This window comes from Mustela nivalis, assembly GCF_964662115.1.
Source record: "Mustela nivalis genome assembly, chromosome: 3".
Classification (NCBI taxonomy): domain Eukaryota; kingdom Metazoa; phylum Chordata; class Mammalia; order Carnivora; family Mustelidae; genus Mustela; species Mustela nivalis.
Window position 1 is genome coordinate 140,161,016 of NC_139022.1, and position 21,671 is coordinate 140,182,686.

At 51.0% G+C, this 21,671-nt stretch overlaps 1 protein-coding gene across 1 annotated transcript in view; it reads right to left on the reverse strand.

The window, feature by feature from the left end:
* ABLIM3 (actin binding LIM protein family member 3) overlaps positions 1-21,671 on the reverse strand; it is a 109,032-nt gene that overhangs the window by 36,664 nt on the left and 50,697 nt on the right. Inside the window, 3 exon segments of the mRNA XM_082724332.1 lie at positions 3,050-3,137; positions 10,904-10,997; positions 14,757-14,883. Of these exon segments, the coding sequence (XP_082580458.1) occupies positions 3,050-3,137; positions 10,904-10,997; positions 14,757-14,883 (309 nt within the window).

The following is a 21,671-nucleotide window of genomic DNA, read 5'->3' on the forward strand; positions in this document are numbered from 1 at the left end:
GGCTCTCAGGGGTAGCAGAACCTCCAGGTGGCAGCATCCCCTAAGACTCCCACAGCCAGAGTCAGCATGACTCCAGCATGGGAAGGCCTGGCCCCCCTCACTGTACAATCACACAGCATCCCTTGAGGCAGGTCCTTGAACGCCCTGCAATTACTCCCACTCTCCTAGGAGCCAGGAGGGTAGGAATGGAGATAATTAAGGAGGAGGGTGACAGGCCCTTCTTCATCACCAAAAATATCTCCCACCTCCCGCAGGCCTCTCTCTCTCGTAGGTTTGATTGCACATTCTCTCAAATGATCACCAAACTGTTCCCCTCATCACTTAACCCTTTCAGCATTCTGTGACGTTCTGGCCAGAAGCAAGGCTTGGAGATTCTGGATACACGAGGACGTGAGCTCCGTGAGGGCAGTGAACTTATCAGACCTGCTCGCTGCTACATCTCCAGTTGTTAAGGGAGCACTGGGCACACACAGGCAGTGCTCAATAGATATTTACTGAATGAATGAAAGAACTAAGAACTTTCCATGTGTCACAAACCTACCATATGTTATAGGGACTGTTATTAGCCTATTTTACAGGCTAGGTAACTGAGGTTCAGTGTGAAGAGACCTGCCCAAGGTCAAAAACTTGGTAAGCAGTGCAGCCAGCCATTCAATGGGGAGATCAGGATTGGGAATTCGGGCAGGTAGAAAAAGATGTTGATGATTCTAGAGATGTGAGTGAGAGAGCAGTTCCAACACTAGGAAATGTGCTTACCAGGAAAGGGGGAGAGGAACACCATGCAAAGAATTTCCAAACTAAGTGCACAGTCCAGATTCCTGGTGGTCGGGGTGCACAAAGACATCATGCAGGATTCTGAGACTCAAGGGGACTCCCCGCACGTAACCCAGTGTCCTGCAGCAGGAAGCACTAGGGATCACCACTGATGGAAGAGGAAGGCCCAGTCCTTGTTGGGACCTAAGTAGCAGGCAGAGCCTGGGTCCCAGGAGGTGAGGTGGGAAGAGCCCCCGGGAGGGGCATCATAAAGCCAGTCTGCCCCTACATGCTCTACACTCCTCTGCGCCTCATAGCTCCTATCTATACAACGAGGGCTGTTCGACTAGTCTAGAGTGACCTCTGGGGCCTTCCATCTGTGCTACCTCTCTGACTGTACATATAAGTAGGTAGTTGTAAGCTCATAGCATCTTAGAAATGGACACCTCGTCCAACCCAACCAAGAATTCCTGCTCCAGCATTCCCAGTAGAAGATATGAGATTCTCTTGACTATCTTTGGGCCAGAGGTTCTCAACCGAGAACAATTTTGCCTCCCCAGGGCAGATGTCTGGGATATTTTGGGTTGTCACAACCGGAAGGAGTATGTTGTTGGGATTGAGCGAGTAGAGGTCAGGTGTGCCTCTAAACACCGTGCATGGCCTAGGACAGTCCCTACGCCAAAGACTTTACTGGCCCAAAGTGTCAACAGTGCAAAGGTTGAGAAACCCTGTTCTAGGCAAAGCATGCACTGCCTAGCGTGACAGGAAGACACACGCTCTGTGACTGCTTCCCTGGCCTTAGTCCTGCTTTGAGGGGAAATGTGGAGGAAGGGCTCTCCTAGCCCACGCATTAGCCAACAATGATCCCCTGTAGAGTGAGGACTTAGTGGGGTCCATGTCAGGAGCAAACAGTCTCCTGGAGAAGGCTCCAGGAGCAAACAGACTCCACCGGAAGCTGAAGGGACCAGGAAGGAGGGAGTGTGTAAGTTGTGGGCGGGGTCGGGGGCACCAGAGGGGGTCGTGAAGTCCAGAGTGACCCACCTCAGCCTAGAATGGCAGGACTTCCAGAGGAGGGTGGGAGACTGGAGTGAGCCAGCAGGCAGGAGAACAAAGCGCAGCAGTGAGGATGAGGATGCAGCCTGGAATGAGCTCCCTGTCTGCCTCTGCCCCCCACTGGGCCTCACCCCCCCCGCCCCCGCTATGGCCCCCACACCTGTGCTTTCTTTACCTGCCTTAGAGCCTGGCAGATTCTGTCCCCTCACGGGGCGATTCTTAGCTCCATATCCTTTGGGTCCCAGCTCCTGGCCCTTCCTCAGGGCATCTTCCCCAACGCCCACTCCACACATTAGGGCTCTCAGAGTCCCGTACCTCCCCTCTTCATGAAGCTTATCGCCATGGTCAGTTATCTGTGGGATTCCTGACTGTGGCCCCTTCTGCTGCAAGGGGCTGGGGCTGGAACTCGCTAGGGGCCCTGGGGCAGAGCCCGCGCACGGTAGCGTCTCAGGAAATGGTTGCTGAGTGGACAGAGAAGCACTTGCAGGTGGGCTCTCGCAGCCGACGTGTTGGGTTTATTCAGGGCTAGAAGTGGAAAGGCAGTCTAAGACCTCGGTGAGAGGGTACCTACAGTGGTGGGCAGCGAGGGGCCCTGAAGACAGGGATCCGCCGAGAACACTACGAGATTCTGGGAGGATGGACCGGGCCGAGGCTGGAGCAGAAAACAGAGCCTGGGGACTAACAGGCCGACTTGCAAGAAGCCTGGGGCCAGAGGGCTAGGCCTTGGGAGGGGGCAGAGGGGGACCAGTCCCTCTTTACTTCTTGGAGACTGCTGGTTCCTTTCCATTCCTTTTGGTGTACCCCGAGAGTCTGCGGGAAGCCCCAGGCAGTCTGCTGTGGTGCTCTGCGTTGTGCGGGGCGGGAGAGGGAGGTGGGGGGGAGAGGCCGTGATGCTGCAGATGTCCCACAACACAGCCATCTTTGTGGGGTTCTCTGACCCTTCAGCCTGGTTCTGCTCCCGCTCCCGCCCCCCGGGTGGAGCCAGGAGAGTCTGCTCAGAGCACAGTCCCGGGAAGCAGGCCAGCTGAGCAGCGGGTGGAGGCGCACAGGGACGGAAGGCAGATTACATGTCACTTCACATTAGCCACAAGGGCAACTCTCCCAAACCGCCCAGAGTGGGGCGAATTAATTGCAGTCTTGAGGACAAGCCAAAAACAAAGATAACACCGAAATGAAGGAGATGGTCTCTCCTTTACAAACGTGGCTGGACAGGGATGGCTTCCAGAAGGTCTGGTTTTCTTACCTGTGAGGTACATCTCCTCGCCTTCCGTGAACATCTGGTGGCAGCGGACACACCGGGCACACGTAGGGTGGTAGTGCTTCCCTCCTGCCTATGGAGATCGAGAGAGGAAAGAGGAGGTCAGAGCTGGGCTGCTGTCCACAGGGCAGGTCGGATTTGAACATCTCCTAGGCACATTAGCATTGTTGGTGCCTTTGTGACTCTAAGGTTGGTTGGGAGTCTACCCAGAGGAGCCCAGAACCATCTAAACACCCACCCAGGAAGCTTGGTGATTCTATGCGTGGGACCCCGAGGGTAGTTCAGGGGACTTCCCCGGACACCCGCACTTCTATTTTGGCAGTGGAAGGACCCCTTGGAGTCCACTGGTCCCACCTCCTCATTTCTAGATGAGGAAACAATCTTGTTTGGAGGACATCTCATTACTTCCCCAAGAATGGGGCCCTTATCACTGGCTGTACCTGAGTGACTCTGAGTGGTACAGGGACCTGGGACCTACATTGGATCAATGAAGAACAGGACCTCTTTTCAATCCTCTTTCAATGCTTCCACTTTTTAAAAAATTGAATTTACTTAGGCAATCTCGACACCCAACATGGGGCTTGGATTCACAACCCTGAGATCAAGTCATATGCTTTTCTAACCCAGTCAGCGGAATCGAGAGTACCAGTTGGTGCTACTGTATCTTTAACATTTGTCGGAAACTTACTAACCTACCTTTCTCAGAATGAGAATAGGTTTGAGGCTTGGCACCTCCATAAGCAGTAGAATCCAGTTAGAGCTGTGTGAGTGTGTGTGGGTGTGGGTGTATGTGTGTGTGAGAGAGAGAGAGAGAGAGAATAGAGGATATATATATACATATATATTATATATATATTTATTTTGGTTACTGGCACTATAGGAAGCGATCTTGGTTTTCCTATTGCATGTTTGTTTGTTTATTTATTTATTATTTGTAAGTGAGCCAACTTAAAGCCAATGAAAATATTAGGTAAGGAAGTATTAGGTAAGGTCCATAGACATGGCAAAACTTCTGAGAGTGGCACATGAAGGACAGGCTTTTAGGGCTCAGTGGACAAATAATGGGCCCCACAAAGGCAGGACCTGCTGACACTGAGGCTCCAGGCCTGTGACGGCTGCACCCCAGTGTCTCTGCCCCATCCCCCAGCTCACCCCAGTCTTGTTTTGGTGAGCCCCCTTGACTATCCCCACTTTCCTTTCCTCCAACTACTTTATTAAAAAAAATTTTTTTTAAGATTTTATTTATCCATTTGACAGACAGAGATCACAAGTAGGCAGAGAGGCAGGCAGAGGGAGAGGAGGAAGCAGGCTCCCTGCTGAGCAGAGAGCCCGATGCAGGGCTCGATCCCAGGACCCCGGGATCATGACCTGAGCGGAAGGCAGAGGCTCAACCCACTGAGCCACCCAGGCGCTCCCCTCCAACCATAGCAGTGCAAATTCTTCTATGGGGGAAGAAAGAGCCTCAGAGAAGGTTACATCTCTAGGTGTCACTGGAAACTGGTAGCAATACTGGCCCCAGGGGCGCCTGGGTGGCTCAGTGGGTTAAAGCCTCTGCCTTTGACTCAGGTCATGATCCCAGGGTCCTGGGATCAAGCTCCGCATCGGGCTCTCTGCTCAGCAGGGAACCTGCTCCCTCCTCTCTCTCTGCCTGCCTCTCTGCCTACTTGTGATCTCTGTCTGTCAAATAAATAAATAAAATCTTAAAAAAAAAAATACTGGCCCCAGGAAGAGAGGTCATGGAGGTGGGGGTGTTGGGGTGCAGGTCCCCCGTGTAGCACTCGCTTCTATGCTGACTGTTCTGATACTACAATCCAAGCCCAGAGGACTTGGCATGTAGGGGTCCTTCAGTGGTGGTTCCAGACTCTTCATATGGAGGAATTCAGCTCAGCGATGGGGTGGGAAGGCGGGGCCTGTTTTGAAGGTACACCTGACCCTTGTACAGCATGGATTTGAACTGCATAGGTCCATTTACAGGTGACTATATTTTTCTATAAATACAGCATTGTAATTGTACTTTCTTTTCCTTATGATTTTCTTAATAGCATTTTCTTCTCCCTAGCTTACTTTATTTTAAGAATACTGTATACCACACATACCTCACACAAATACGGGCTAATCGATGTTATGTGATGGGTGAGGTTTCCAGTCAACAGTAGGCTATTAGTAGTTAAGTTTTTGGAGAGTCAAAAGGCTACGTGGGTTTTCAGCTGTGTGGGGTCAGTGCTCCTAACCCCATGTTGTTTAAGAGTCAAGTGTATATTCTGCATGTTAGGGGAAGGTTAATTTGGGGGGGGGGGATATGCCTGCAGAAAATTAATGGATATTGGAAAATTGTTATAGGCCCCTTCCCAGTCTGGTGGGATGCTAATGGGTTCCTTTTCCAGTTCAAAAATTATAATTGAATAACGCCAAAGGCTTATTTCTGAATCTTTTTTGAGGGGGTGGTGGATGGGTAGGTCTGGGCTTCTCTATTCTGAAAAATACTTGATTTATTCTAAAAACTTAGCAAGAATGAAGAAAGGGCAGATTTTTCAAAAAGGAAAAAAAAAAATCTCCAGTGTTCCTTATTTGCTCTGGTTTGTGTGGCTTCCAGCAACGATGAAATGCCCTTATCATCACCAAAGCAAACTGTGTTCAAACTTTGGGAGGAGCCTGCTATTTTCCCAAGCTGGTATGTCATGGGACTGAACCTCTCCTACCATGACAAGGACAATCGGTTTAATTAGTAGCCTCTTCCTACTTTGTGTCTCTTTTTCATTTCAATTATAGACCTGTTTTCCAGGGAGGCAACAGCGCCTTGGCAAAACTGAGCTTGGCATCTTCCTCAATGTCGCGCCCCATCACTCCACCCAGGCCGAGAGACGCTGTGCACTATCACAGTGACAACTTGGAAGCAAGTTGGGAGGGAGGCTGCCAGACCAGCTGGCACCAGATTAAGGGAAACCAAGTCAGTGAGGTTAAGATGGGACAATCTATTAAGAAACAGAAATCAAGAAAATAGTGCAGAAAAACGGGGCATATCGGAGAGGCTGAGAATCAGAGCAAGGTCAGGAGAGGCTGTTCTGGGCAGTCTGGCTCTCCTTGGAGAGGACACAAACAAGAAAGGAGGGAGTGTGACTGTCATTCAGCGTGTTGAGCTCTGTCACTGAGGAAGGGCTGGTGGGGTGGTCTAGGGAGGAAATGGGAAAGGGGAAATGAAATTTCCTTACGTACTGTTGTGTCTCTACAAATGCCCTGGACCCTGTAGTGGGCAAGTGTTTTTTGCCTGGCCAATATTCTTTCCTCTTCTTCCAGAAACAACACCAGGGTTTACCCAGGTGGTCCTACATATTCCCCACATCAGTCCATGTGGTTAAGCAGGGCTGACCCCACCAATAAGTATATTCCAATTCTATGGTCACAGCTATTGGTTTGGCAATTCCTCTGAGATTGTCCAGTCCCAAGCTGAGCTATGAGAAAAGAGAAGCTCTCCTTCCCCTGGAGATGCTGTCTGATAGGCTTATATCCTAAAGCAGCTGGTGTCCAGCTCTCCCATCATGAAGGACAGCCTTCCTGAGAATAAAACCAACACAGGATGAAGTGGAGCCAGGATGGCAGGATACTCCAAATGCATTCATCTGAGGCCTGGATTCAGCTGGGCCTGAAGCAAGCCCTCCATCTGGGTGTTTTATTATGGGAGCTGATAAATTTCTGTTTTGGCTTGAGCCATTTCAGTATAATTTCTGCACTTGCAACCAAAAAGGTTCTGACTACCTATAAAGATACTCCTGTATGTGTCCTTTACTCTCACATGACTACCCTACTCACAAGACATCTGACACTAGATGTGTGTTGGGGTCTGAATTTCCACACTAAGCAATTCTCTGAGACATCAACTGGGTGTCCTACAGCTTACTTCAGTTCTGAAACTATTTACCTGGAAAGATCGTCAGAACCCACAGGTTAAGCCCTCAGTCTCACAAGGCTGCCTCTTCAGATGCCAACCCAAGTCCCAGGTTGTCAGACCCAGGTTGCTTCTGACCAACTGGCTATAAATTGGGGTCCCCATGCCCCCCAAGCTGGGTTCAATAATTCACTAGAATAGCTCATGGAACTCAGGGAAACACATTTACCTACAATAAAGGTTAGAGATGAGCATCCAGCTGGAGGAGATTCGTAGGACAAGGTGTGTGGGAAGAGGCTCGGAGCTTCCATGTCCCCTCCTGACCCACCACTCTCCTAGAACCTCCACAGGTTCCGCCACCCGGAAGCTCTCCAGACCCCATCCTTTGGGGACTGCTACGGAGGCTTCATCACATAGGCATGATCCTCCTTTACCTCAGGCTCCAGCCCCTCCCCCTGCCCCTCCTGGAAGATGGGAGATGGGGCTGGAAGTTCCAAGCTTCCAATCATGGCTTGGTCTTCCTGGTGACCAGCTCCCATCTTGAATCTCTCCAGGACCCCATCCAGCCACCTCATTCACAAAAGACACTCCTATCACCACCCACCCAGGAAATTCCAGGAGATTTAGGAACTCTGCCTCAGGAACCAGGGTCAAAGACTAATTTTAAAACAATAGATGCTCCTAGTGCTCTTAACACTTAGGAAATTGCAGAGATTTTAGGAGCGCTGTGCCACGAACTGGGGACAGAGACCAATAGCTTTACTTTCTATTATTTCACACTAACATATCCATGAGAAGTTGAATGACAGTAGAATTTGACAGGATAGAGAAAGACTCTAAGTCTCAGAGAAAGTGACTTGCTTCCGGTTTCATGGCTAGAAGTGGTGAAATTGGAATCCAAACCTGTTTCATTCCAACCATGTATCTCATGACATCATGGAACCTCAAAGACCAACTCCTGAGTGGCTGAGAGCTGTGGGCACGTGTCATGGGATATAGGAATCTCAAGTTCTAGATTTTTAGTTTTTGCTTTACCAGAAACGCTGTGTATGACCTTGGAATAACATCACAGGTCTTAGGGCTCACTTTTCTCATCTGTAAAACGAGGAGGGTTAACTAGCTGATAGCTAAAAGTCTCTTCCAGCGCTAAGGAAAAAAAAATCAATAAGTCCACGATGCTAATGGAGCCTCATACAAATGGAATCAATCAAAAGCTGGTTACAACAGTAGCCCGAGAGGAGGCTCCCATGATGCTAAACCCAATAACATGAGGGAGAGGACAGCCACTGCAGACATAGTTTCAAAGCCACCTGGAAATGCCACGATGAATTCTCATCTGGAGCCCTGCATGTAATCCAGATTTCCTCCTTTTCCAAAGAAGAGTCTGCTTTGGGGCGCCTGGGTGGCTCAGTCTGTTGGGCATCTGCCTTGGGCTCAGGTCATGATCCCAGAGTCCCAGGATCAAGTTCCACCAAGTCCTGCCTGGGGCTCCCTGCTCAGCAGGGAGCTGCTCATTTTCTCTCTCTTTCTCTCAAATAAATAAAATCTTTAAAAAAAGTCTTCTTTTATGACCTCTCATCCCATAGACCCTTTACCCCCACTACGGTGTAGATGCCTCTGCAGACTTGAAACTTTCTGGAAGGCCTCCCCCCTTCCTGGCTTTTCCTCAGCCCACATAGACCTCACCTGCTCCACAGAATCTGGCCAAGGCTGGTGGACCTTGCCCTCCTTTCTGAAGCACTTGTGGCCTGGCCCCCATTCTCACCCCACAGCCCTGACTGCTCTTCCTCTTTCTCTGACAACCCCTCGGCTTCCTTGTGCCACCTGTTCCCCAGGGTGGCTTCAGCTCACTCCTCCCTCCCTTCCTCTCTGTTTCCCTCTCAATCCTGGGTGACTCCCCTGGTGCTGCCACTTCCTCAAATCCTAGCCTGAGATTATGCCATCCACGCCTGAGCTGTGTTCCTGAGCTCTGCTGCTCCACATTTCTGACCGCCTTCTCGAAGGCTTCCTGGAATTTCAATCACAACTTGTCTCCGATGGAACTCGATGTTTCTGTCCAGATCAGCTCCTTTCCTGGCCGCCCCCAGTTCCCCAGGGGGCAGCACCAGGCTTCCTCCCATCCAGGCTTGATGTTCTGGTACAACTTTTGACTTCTTTTCCTTCAAACCCCATGTCTACTTGGTGGCCCCAGAGCAAAGCTGTGGGAATCCCACTGCCATCACGCGGGAGGCAGGTGAGTTCTCTGTCTGCTGCCACTACAGGTCTCCAGTCCTGCCCGCGGCGTCATGGCCTCCTCGCCGGTCTCCCACTTCCGGGTTCTTTCCTCCGAAGGTAACCTCTGTCTATCACACCATCCCCCTCTGAGGAGCAGCTCTGAGTGGGTCACTCATGCTCAGTCTTTCCACACACTCTGTTGCCCAGTGAATTCCAAACAAACTCCTCACCCTGGAATGGGGCCCTGGGAAACCGGGGCCAACACCTTAGCTGTGCTCCTGTAGCTTGCTTTCTCCTCCACTCCGCACTCCTACTGCTCCCTGGGAAGCTTTCATGGTTTATCAGCTCTGTGCCTTTATCTTATTCAGAATCTCTACAATCTTTTTTGTTTTTGTTTTAAAGATTTTATTTATTTTATTTGACAGATAGAGATCACAAGTAGGCAGAGAGGCAGGCAGAGAGAGAGGAGGAAGCAGGCTCCCTGCTGAGCAGAGAGCCCGACGCAGGGCTCGATCCTAGGACCCTGGGATCATGACCTGAGCCGAAGGCAGAGGCTTTAACACACTGAGCCACCCAGGCACCCCGGAATCCCTACAATCTTAACACCGTTGCTCCTCGGTTGAAAACTCTCCAATACCTTTTCATTGCACTTACTACAAAATCCAACTCCTAAACGGCTGCAAAGCCCTATGGGGTAAGCCCCGTGTGCTAGACCAACCTTCCTGAGCCTCAGTTTACATAATTCAGCCACACTGGCTTTTTTCTCTGTTCCCTGAAGGGGTCAAGTTCTATTCTTTTCCTAGCGCATCACCAGACAGTCTCCTTCTCGTCCTTGGGGCTCAGCTTCAGTGCATCTCCTGGGCAACTCCTTCCCTGGTTGCGACACTCTCTCCTGCTGGGCCCAGAGGTGACTGCAGAATCCTTCTCAACACAGGGCTTACTGCAGGTGACCGCCATCAACTGGCCAGCTGTAACATGATTGATGAGCCCCCCCACAAGAGCTGTCCCAGTCTGCCGTCCCCCAGCCACCGCCAGAAGGGAACACTGAGGCCTGGAGAGGCAAAGACACCGTGAACCTGAGCATGAGTTAGCCCTTGAGTCAATATCCGACCCCAATTGTTCCTGCTCTTAGGCTATTGTTTGTCTGTTGTATCAAACTCTTTCCTGTTTTTAATTCCTCAAGATAGGTGGTCCCAAAGCATAGGAAGCTTTCTGGACCCACAGGGTGTGGAAGGAAGGCCCGGAAGGGCAGCAGACAGGGGTCCAGGGCAGGGGCTCAGCTGCGCGTCTCCTGTTAAAGGCAGAGTGAGCTGGTCATCAGAGGCAGGGGACAGCTGTTGTCATGGCAATGGACCAGCTAAGGAGCCAACCGCTAGACAAGCTCGTTCTTAGATCAGCACCTTACCAAATGCTTAAAACTTAAAAATGGCTTCCACCCTTTAGCAGGGCTGGGAAGAAAACCACAATTGTCCCTCTGTGGTGATCTATTTGGGTCTGAGTCCAGAGACGACACTGATAGTCCCAGCACAGCATTTTTGGATCCAGGAATAATTTTGTCCAGCTTCTCATTTTGGGGGTGCCCAGAGAGGCAAAATTATCTCCTCAAGTCAGGGAGTAAACTCAGCTGAGGTCATGGCAGCGGGGGTGGGGTAGGCTACTGAAGGAGGCGTCCTCAGTGATGACCTTTTGGAGTCATAGGCCATCCCGCACAAACACCTTCCCAGTTACTTGAACCCACTCACCTCCAAGACCCTGCCGCTGATGTACCGGTCACAAGTCTCGCATTTGATGCCAAACTGGGAATGGTAGTCGGACTCGCAGTACGGAACGCCATCCCTGCGAGAGGAAATGCACACAGGGAGAGGAGGCTGGGGGGGTGGTCCATGGGGGGTGTCACAGGCAAGTTCCTGGACCTGCAGCCAGTGATGACTGGATCGAGATTAGAAAAACTGGGGGAGCTTGTTAAAAATGCAAACTCCCCAGATACCCCTCAGATCTATGGAATCAGAACCCTTGGGAGGGGGGCCCAGGAATCTGCCTTCTAGAAGGCAGAAGAAGATCTAGAAGATCTAGAAGACTAGACGATCTCTCTTCTAGTCCCCTTCTATTTCTCTCCCATAAGTTCTCCACATCCACTTTCTTCTCTTTATCTCCAAGGACTCTTTTTAAAATGCATTGTAAAAATGGATGATGTTTTATTTTATTTAGAATAGGTAGTATTTGCATTTGGCACCTTATAAAGACATAAAGGGAGAAGTCTTCTCCCTCTTCCCAGCCCCTTCCAGGAGGTCATCGATGGGGTCAAATTTTGGGCATAGCCTTCAGGGCTCCTCACCTGATAAAAAAAATTTTGCCTGTAGTGAATCATCTGACTGCTCCGGGTCAGGAGATAAGAGGAACCTACCCTAACCCCTTCCCATGTGCTTATCAAGCAGTAATAAGATTATTGTGAGTCATTCTTACACTGCCCCCTGCTACTAACAGCCACTGACGTGGATGGTCAGGTGTATGGCGGGCCCTCGGATGAGGTTTTACATAGATTATTTCATTGAATCGTCACGGCCCTGGGAGGTCAGAACTATCCCTCTCCCTCTATCGTGTTGATGAGAAAACTCAACTCAGAGGACCTAAAGCTGGATTCAAACCCAGGCACTCTGTTCCCCCCCTCCCCCGCCCCCAGGTGGTCATATGGCCTGAAGGACACGGCTGCCATATGCCCCGGGGCTCAGGCTCAGGGCCCGGCCTGTCATGACCACACACCAAATGGCTGCCAGAAGAACCCCCGTGATGGCAGAGAGGGGCCTTCAAGGTGGACGTGGAGGTCGCTGGGGGCATCAGACAGCTCACCCCAGCTCTGGGCCCTGCCTGACTCTAAGGACCGGATCTGACGACACGGTTCTGTGGTGCTAACGCGTCCGTGAAGAGAGAGGGACGCTTCCCCCACTTTTGGGTGTAACAGAACTGGCTGACTCAGAGACGCCCGAAGGACAGACATGTCCTTGTTTCATCTCTACGTTGTTACCATGATGGGATTGCTGGAGGCCACCCCGAGAGGCAGGGAGCGTGTGTTCTCCTGAAGGAGAGGGCTCTGCAAAGGCCAGTGGTCAGACTGTTGTTTGAAGGCCCCCGAGACAAGCCTCCTCCCACCCCTGCCAATCCTCTGCCCTCCGTGGGTGTGGGAGGGTGACTCGGCTCAGGGAGAAAGTCATTGGTCAGGAGGTGGGTACAATGAGCCAGCAAAATTTGTGTATGCATGCCAATCCTGCCTTGTTTGGACCCGGGGTCAGGAGACCTTGGGGAATTTGAAATAGCCCTGATTCTAAAAAGACGGAGGTGGTCCAATTCGTATTCACTAGACACTTATAAGGCTGCTGTCTCAGCCTTGGCACCACCTTTTAAGGTAGGTCTTCCTATCCCTGTTTTTATAAATGAGGAAACAGACTCCAAAGGGTTAAGTCCCTTGCCAAGATCACCCAGGCCGGGCTGCTAAACCAGGCATCAAACCCGGAGGCGGTGTCTCTCCGGTGCCTGCCACCGCGCCAGCAGCCAGATGAGGAGCCCAGCGCCAGGCTGCAGAGGCCTTAGGAGTGCTGGGCCTTCTTGAGAGGAGCTCTGCATGAACCCCACACCTCTGGCTGAGGCTCACAGACTCAAGGACTCCAGGCCGGAGACTCAGTAAGGGCACTTCTTACTTGGCAGGCACGGAGCGAGATGCCAACCTCCTCCTAGCATGGCCTTCAAAGCTCTCGGTGCCGTGACCTCAGCTCCCCTCTGCAGCCTGGGACCATGGTGCACCTGCGCACACGTTGGAGCTCCGGGCAGACACAATGGGTGTGTCAGGCACCAGCCCGCCCTTGCCCAGGCTGGGCATTCCGCCTACAAGCTTTCCTTCTGTGTGTTTTCAAATCTTACCCTCATTTTCAAGGTCTGGCTCAAAGAATGCTGTCTTCCATGAAGCTCTCCCAGATTCCAGATTTCACTCCTTGCTAGTTAGAAGTGCTCCTTTCTTTCTCAGAATAATCAGAGACTGTCACTTGGACCTCTGACCCAGACAGTGCTGTCTGGCAGTGTCCCCTTTCTGCCCATAGCCTCTCCTGGTTTTCCCTTCCACTCACAGTTACTGTGAGTCACAGAGGGCTACTCTCTGGCTCTAGGAGTCATGTCCTCCTGGCCAGTGATTGGTCAGGAATGGGAGTATGGCCACATCAGGGACAACCATGGGACTCTTGCTAGGGTCCTTGGGAAAGGAGCCTCCGTCTCTCTGCTGGGCTTGCTACGCTGGTAGAATGAAACCCTGAGATGCCGGTGATCCTCTTTAATACCCTTGGGAGAGGGCTTATTGAGAATAAATCCAACACAGAGGAAGGGAGAGCTGAGGGCGGGTAGGAGGGGGGAGAGAGAGAGAGAGACCGCCGTAGTGCCAGTAACATCTTTAAGCCCCTAAATTCAGCTGTGCTGGAAGTTAGCAGGCCTCTGGCCTTCCCATTTCTGAGCCAATAAACTCATTTTTGCTTAAGTGGGTTTGAACTGGGTTTTCTGTTGCTTATAATCCAAAGGGTCTAAAAGAACAAAACTCTTGAGCTCCCCATCACCTAAGTCCTGGTGCCGTAATTTTTTGATGTATCTAGTTTATCTCCCTTGTTAGACAATAGCTCTCCTGACGGAGAAACCCAGACACGCTACGGTTTTACGTGCTTGCCCTATCCTGGCAGTGGGTCAGCCCGCACCCCAGCAGTGTCTGGCTCAGACAACATCAGCGCTGTGAGGGGCTGTGGCCATCAACTTCTTTCCGGTGCCTGATTTTGGGAATGTGGTTATTAGAGTCTGGAGGTAAGGGGGTGGGGCGGGGCTCCTACTGTGGGACCCAGTGCGGCCCCTGGGGGTGGGGTCCTCTCTGCTGATAGCTTTCCATGTCCCCAGTATCTCATCTCAATTCAATTCATTCAACAACTGTATTGTTGGCCAGGGGATGGGCATTGCGCTAAAGGCAACAGCAGTAAAAAAGACACACCCCGCCTAGGCGAGGATGACATTAAATATCATCACAGAGCAAGTTACTTACTTCCTCAAGCCTCTGCTTTTATCGTTTTTAAAATGGGGGCAGACGCCTCATGGGGGGAGTTGTGGGGTTTAATGTGATAACCCTTCCACGGCCATTAGCATATCCTTTGTACGTCATAAAACCTTGGTGAACGGTAGCTAGGGTTATCGTCATTGTCAGAAGTTAACATGGATGAGAGTATGATTGCAAATGGTGTGAGCCTGCGTGAAGGGAACAGACCCCGGGAAGGCTGGGGTTGGGGGAGCGGAGGCAGCGGGGACCGTAGGAGATCTCTGGGGAAGCGGATGGCTGCAGACAGAGACCAGAGGGAGGGGAGGAGCGAACACGGCAAGAAGAGCATCTCAGGGAGAGGAAGCGGCGTGGAAGGGCCCGCAGGCTGGAGAGCTGTTCTTTGTGGCTGTGGGAGTGTGGTGGCTGGAGGCCAAGTGGAAGGAGGTGGCCCGGGAGATCCAGGTGAAGGTCCCCTGGGGCAGGCCGGTGGAATGCAGGGGTCCTGGAAGCCAGGCAGGGATGGGGGAGGGGGAGACACCCACTTGCTGATGTACTCCCCGGTAAGGATCACGCTGCAGGTCTGGCACTTGAAGCAGCTGACGTGCCATTGCTTGTCCAGCGCCAGGAGTGACTGGCCATGCTTGATCTCCTCCTTGCACCCAGCGCAGTCTGCAAAGACAAGGGGACGCCACTGAGAAGAACATCCCAGGGCCCCTGATCTCTGCTGTCCTCTCAGTCCCGGGGATGGAAACCCTTCCCTGAAAATTGGCCTTCCCATAGCGGCTCCCAGCTTGGCCCGGGCACCTGCCCGAGCTCTACCAGGTGGAAGCAAGGACCCCGGAGCCCGGGCTGCCGGACAGGAGGACTGGATGTGAGGGAGAAAGAAAGACATGCTAGGATTCCTCCAGAAAGCTCTCTGTCATCCTGGCCGCTCTTCATCCCTCACAGACAGACCCTGTCCCGCGTCTGGCCTGCCCTCAAACAGCTAACTAAGTGCACTACTGTTTGTGGCCTGGGCACCGGTTGCATCAGCAGCACCTGGGAGCCTGCAGACCTACTGAAGGTCTCCAAGCAGAGTCAAGTCGAGCAGCACAGCTGCAGGGGATAAGCTCAGTATCTAATTTTTTCCTGCTCTTGGACCGGATGCTCCATGACAAGGACCCTGTCTGTGTATTGTGCGTAAATGCACTCCCTGTGCTGTGCTCAACACATAGTAGGAGCTGGATGAGCATGAAGGAGAGGACCTTGTAGGCCCAGGAGGACAGAGTTTCCTGTGCCTGCCCCTCCCCCAACATGCTTATAGTATGCGGAACATTCCCCTCGCCAAGGGTTAGAGTCTGGTAAGACTGACCCCAACCAGGGGCTGTTCTCACTCCCCATCCTCATCACCCTGGAACGCGCGCCAGGGCCCCAGAACGTGGCGGCTGGCCCTCTGCCTGTTGCTCAAGCCCTGTCTGCGGGGGCAGGAAAGGGAGTCAGCATCCAAGGTGCTTGGGAGATGCTGGGAATGCAGGCCCACTCTGGAGGGGGTAAGGGTCATGGGACAAAGTTTACCAGAGGACGAGCCTCTCTATTGGCACCACCAGACAGATGCGTACTTCGGAGCGGTGTGGGGAAGAGAAACTGCAGATCAAGTTGGGAGAGGCTGGCCAGAAGCCCTCATGTCCAGCTGGGAGCCAGGCCTGGGAGAGAAGATGAAGGGGCCTATCGAGGAAGGGGGTGTGCCCAGCTGACGGCGGGGAGGGTCTGAGCCCCACTGAAGTGCTTGGAGGAGGCAGCTCCCACGGTTCCCGCCCCTTGGCTCCCTAGCCTTTCTTTCTTTTCTTAAAAAACACTTTATTATTTATTTGACAGACAGAGAAAGGGCACAAGTAGGCAGAGCAACAGGCAGAGGGAGAGGGAGAAGCAGGCTCTCCCACGCAGGGTTTGATCCTAGGACCCTGGGATCATGACCCAGGCTAAAGGTAGTGGTTTAACCACTGAGCCACCCAGGCACCCCTCCCTAGCACCTTTTGAACATCCCTTAGCACAGGCTGGGCGGGAGGGGCTCCCATTGCAAAATGCTTCGATCCCCAGGCCTTCAGATGGGGGCTGGGAGAACAGCTTTGGGATTTCTTTTCCTTCCTCACTCCTCCGGAAAAAGTCTACCCAACTGCATCCCAATAATCGCAGCTTTTAGAATGTAATCGTTTAGAGATTATCAGGCACCCCCTCTCCTTTTATAGACATGACTCGTGCATGCTCAGCACCGAAGAACTTGAGGGCTCAGGGGTCAAGGACTGAACCCTGCATACTGAACCTGTGTCCAGGGCCTCCTTGATAGACTTAGATAATTCCACAGGGGCACAGTGTTCACAGAACCCTTAGTCACAGTCCCACCTAATGCAGGAACCTACAGCATTCTTGACAGGCGGGCACCGTCCTCTGCTTAACCGCCTCCAGGGGTAGGAAGCTCACCCCCTATGGAGGAAGCTTCCTTTGTCTTTGGACAGACAAAATAGTCACAAGTGCATTCTTTATTTTTTTTCATTTTCATTTTTAAAAATATGTATACTATAAAGGCTTACTCTTTTTTGTTTTGTTTTGTAACTCCGTTTTTAATTTCCTATTTGACTTTTTTTTTTTAACTGAAGTGTCGCTGACATACACTATTACATCAGTCTCAGGCATATGATAGTGACTCCAAAACTCTACACCTTACACTGTACTCAGCATAAGGGTAGCTCCCATCTGCCCCCAGATACCACTGTTACCGTGTCACTGGCCACGTTCCCCATGTTGTGCCTTTCATCCCCATCACCTACCCATCGCATAACTGGAAGCCTGTGCCTCCCACTCCCCTTCACCCATTTTTGCCCATCCCTCCTCCCCTTCACCTCTGGCAACCATCAGTCTGTTCTCTGTATTTGTGGGCCTGTTTCTGTTTTTTTTTTTTTTTTTTTTTGGTTTGTTTGTTCATTTATTTTGTTTTTGAGATTCTGCATATATGGGAAATCATGCAGTATTTTTCTCTCTCTGTCTGACTTATTTCACTTAGCATAATTCCTGACTGAGTAATATTCCAGTGTATATATCTGCCACATCTTTATCCATTCATCAATTGATAGGTATTTGGGTCATTTCAATATCTTGGCTATTGTAAACAATACTGCAATAAACATACGGGTGCCTATGTCTTTTTAAATTAGGATTTTTGTTTTCTTTGGGAAAATGCCCAACAGTGGAATTACTGGATTATATGACATATCTATTTTTTTAAATATTTTATTTATTTATTTGACAGACAGAGATCACAAGTAGGCAGAGAGGCAGGCAGAGGGAGAGAGAGGGGGAAGCAGGCTCCCCACTGAGCAGAGAGCCCAATGCGGGGCTCGATCCCAGGACCCTGGGATCTTGACCGGAGCCAAAGGCAGAGGCTTTAACCCACCGAGCCACCCAGGTGCCCCTATTTTTAGGTTTTTTTTTTTAGGAACCTTCATACTGTTTCCCACACGAGCTGCACCAATCCACATCCTCACCAACACTTGTCATTTCTTGTCCTGACTGCCCTTTTTTTTTTTTTTTTTTAGAGAGAGAGAGAGAGTGAGAGAGAGCATGTGTGGGTGTGGGGGAGGGTTAGAGGGAAAGGGAGAGAGAATCCCAAGCAAGTTCCATGCTGGGTATGGGATTTGAGCTCACAGCCCTGAAATCATGGCTTGAGCTGAAAAGAAGAGCCAGACCTTAACTGACAGAGCCACGCAGGGGCCCCGTGACTGCCTTCTTTATATGGAGCTGAGACCTGACTCTTTGTGATGTCCCTTATTTTATGCAATAAGAACTACCTCCTTTGCCTCCTGACATCGCCTTCAAATATTTAGAGACAACTGCAGTTTCTCTCTTCTCCCTCCTTCCTTACACCTCACTTTTCCTTGCTTGATGGGGTCATTCTCCCACCAACTTCATTGTTGACTCCATGCTTGGTGTATTAGAGCCAACAACACAAAGCCCCGCCTCTCCAATAGATCTCATTTGAATACGCATCCTATGTGGCCGCATTCTAGTCCCGAGTCCCATCTCCTTAAGTTGCTGTGATGTGTCTGCAATGGACGTGATACCTTGAGTCAAAATTCAGGAGGCCGCGCGGGGGCATGGTTAGAGGCTGGGCCAGGAGGACAGAGTGAATGGTGAGAGGCGGCGTGAGGGCACAAGCCCAGCCCCCTCACGGACTGGTTGTGTGACCTCAAAGCCCCGGCTTCCTCATCTGACCGGCTCCCTTACCGCACTGGTGTGAAGATGTGCTACTTTCAGGCCTGTAAGGACTCAACACGCGAGCTCGACGAATGGTCGCTGTCATCCTTACTTCATGTTCTTATGTTTCTGACCCATATTCTGTGCTCGGTCCTGTCTCTGGTCTGAGGCCAGGAGAATTTTCCTGTTGCCGGAAAGGCCTGTGGATTCCCTGAGGATTCTGGGATGCCTCCTCTAGGTGGTTTTCCTTTTCATGTTATACCTTGGGTCCTCAGATTGATCAAGACCCTTTTCTCCTTCTTTTTCCTCCTCCTCTGAGCCTTGACCCCCGGTGGAGCTTCAGGCGCCAGTCTGGAGCCCGTGAGTCTGGTACAACAAACAGGCACAGTCAGGAGAGCGACCCCCTGCCCCGAGGTGGTTGCTGTGCAGCCAGCTGTCCGCTCCTCGTATGCTCCTCTCTCTTCCAAGATTACAACCTTCAGCTGGCAGAAAGTGTGAGTCCACCACCTGTTCCCCCAAGTCCCTCAGTCTCCTGAGGTCTCTAGAGACTGCAGGCAGTCATTTTTAGCTTTTCTTGACTGTGTCATACATTCTATCTAGATCAACGAAAACGAGTGGGTTTTGTGAGTCATAGCAAGTCAAAGCATTCCTTGCTTTAGATAACGAGTCCAGGAAGACATGACCCTTCCCTGTTAGCCAGTCATATCTCTGGTACAGGGTGTGAAGGGAAGAGGCCCCATGGCCAGAATGCCTGGTCCCACATTCCGGTTTCATTACTTACTATTTGTGTGACTCTGGGAAAGTCATTTACACTCTTTGGGTCTCAGTTTTCTCATCTATAAAACAATTACTTTTCTCTCCCTCATCGAAGTATAATGAGATATTATTGTATAGACATTATGTACAGAAAACTTAATGCATTGCCTGACAATAGTAATAGTCAATCAGTGTTAGCAGTGGTGATGATGGTGATGGTGGTATTGGTGGTGGTGGTGGTGGTAATGGCAGTGACAGATGTGATGGTGATGGTGGTGGTGGTGGTGACACCATGGAGGATAGTGAGGAAACACTTAATTTTATAAAAAGTTATTTTTTCTCTTGATTGTGATGGTAGTGTTGGTGTTGAGAGTGATGGTGATGGTGGTGATGGTGGTGGTGGTGATGGTGGTGACAGTTGTGATGGTGATGGTGGTGGTGATAGTGACAGTTGTGATGGTGATGGTGACAGTGGTGATGGTTCATAGTGATGGTGATTACAGTTGTGATGATGATGGTGGTGGTGATGATGACAGTTGTGATGGTAGTGGTGGTGATGATGGTGACAGCTGTGATGGTAATGGTGGTGTTGGTGGTGATGGTGACAATTATGATGGTGGTGTTGGTGGTGATGGTGGTGACAGTTGTGATGGTGGTGGTGGTGATGGGGATGGTGGTAGTGGTGGTGACAGTTGTGATGTTGATGGTGGTGTTGGTAATGATGGTGATGACAGTGGTGATGTTGATGGTTGTGGTGGTGGTGACAACTGTGATGGTAGTGTTGGTGTTGGGAGCGATGGTGGTGACATTGGTGATGGTGACAGTGGTGATGGTGGTGGTGGTGACAGTTGTGACCGTGAAGCTGATGTTGTTCCCACTGTTGATTCCTCTTAGTGAGGATGGTGAGGAAACACTTATTTTTATAAAAAGTTATTTTTTTCTCTTGATAGTTCCCGAGTCTTCTTCTTGATCTATTTTGAGTAGATGACTGCTCCTGCTGTTCCAGAACGTCTTTATTCACCCTCCAGGAGTGAAAGGTCACACCCCTATAGATAAAAATACATCAGGTTTTTTCTTCCTCTTTTTTTCTTTTTCCATGATACATTCTTCATCTCAGTCCTCTTTTGAATCTGGTTTTGGTTCCGTCTCTCCTTTGGGAACTCAGCACACCTCCCAGCAACCTCTCTAGTTATCTTTAACATGGACAGTGACCACCTTTCGGGAGAAAACACTCCCATGAAACATAATCCCCATAGATCCACAGTTTGCAGTCTTTGCTTTGTGAGTAACAAGATGAGCCACGATCCCGGGCCCTCCACCTGGAGACTGCTTATATGCATACTTGCTTCTCATTATTCACTCTTCTTCACCTTCCTCTGTTTTTGGACTTGCAGAATTATGGTGGAGATATTTAGCACCTCTCCTCAAGGACACGCTCGCATACAGGATTCCCATACTCAGCCAAGGAACTGTCCTACCTCTCCGAGGTCCCTGATGCGTGTAGTAACGCAGCACGAGCCAAGAGAAGTAACAGATTCAGGAATCGTACTCTCTCTTTGGTGTGCTTTCCAGATTAAATCTCCAAGTCCACAGCATCCTCACTTTATATTCAGAGAACATATTACACACCACGGCGTATGCTAGTCTGGCTCCTGGATACTAACACATTTGCTTTCCACAGAGCTGGGTAAACGGAGCCCCAGCAAGGCTCACGCTCCCGGCCCCAGCCTGCCTCTCTCTACTGCCTCACACGCCATCCTGCTGGTCTCTGGGGGCCTTCACAGCATCAGTCACAGGGCCGTGGCCCCGCATCCCAGCCCTCCAGCCCTGCTGTCATCCTGCACTAGGCTTTCAAGGAATCACGAAGGAGAACAGTGTGTGCACTCAGGCACCTTGAGATGGGAACCTGCTCAGACCAGCAAAGTCTTCTTGAATGTCACCAAAGACACCGAAGGAAGTGTTCTGTGCATTTTGCAAGCAGATCTGATTAGATTGGGAGGAAGGAATGGCGAAGGAGGAAGCCTTCCCATCGTCTTTCTCCCTAGCTTCCCACGGCAGGCTCCGATGGAGCCCCTTGGGGCCCAGCCCTGCTGACTCAGGGTGTTCTGTCTCAGCCCCTTGGAAGGATGCAGCCCTGGCCTGCTGACTCTCTCGGTGCCCGCGCCCGCATGCAGGCAGCTAATGGACTTTCATTGATTTTGCTGTGGGGCCGGTTGGGCTGTCATGTAATGGGAAAGAACCCCTGAGCCCAGTGTGGCTTGCGGCAAGCCCCGGGAGCCAGGGTCTTGTGTGGGTGGCACCTGCTGTCAGCAGCCTATCGAGGGCATCTGGGACCAGTGATTTAGACATCTTACCACTAGACACACTTGAGTGGAATGGATGTTCCACGAATTCAAATGACTGTTCCGAAGTGCACTCCTGAGCCTCAGTTTCCCCCCAAATCTACAGTTTGGTGATGAAATATAATATTCACT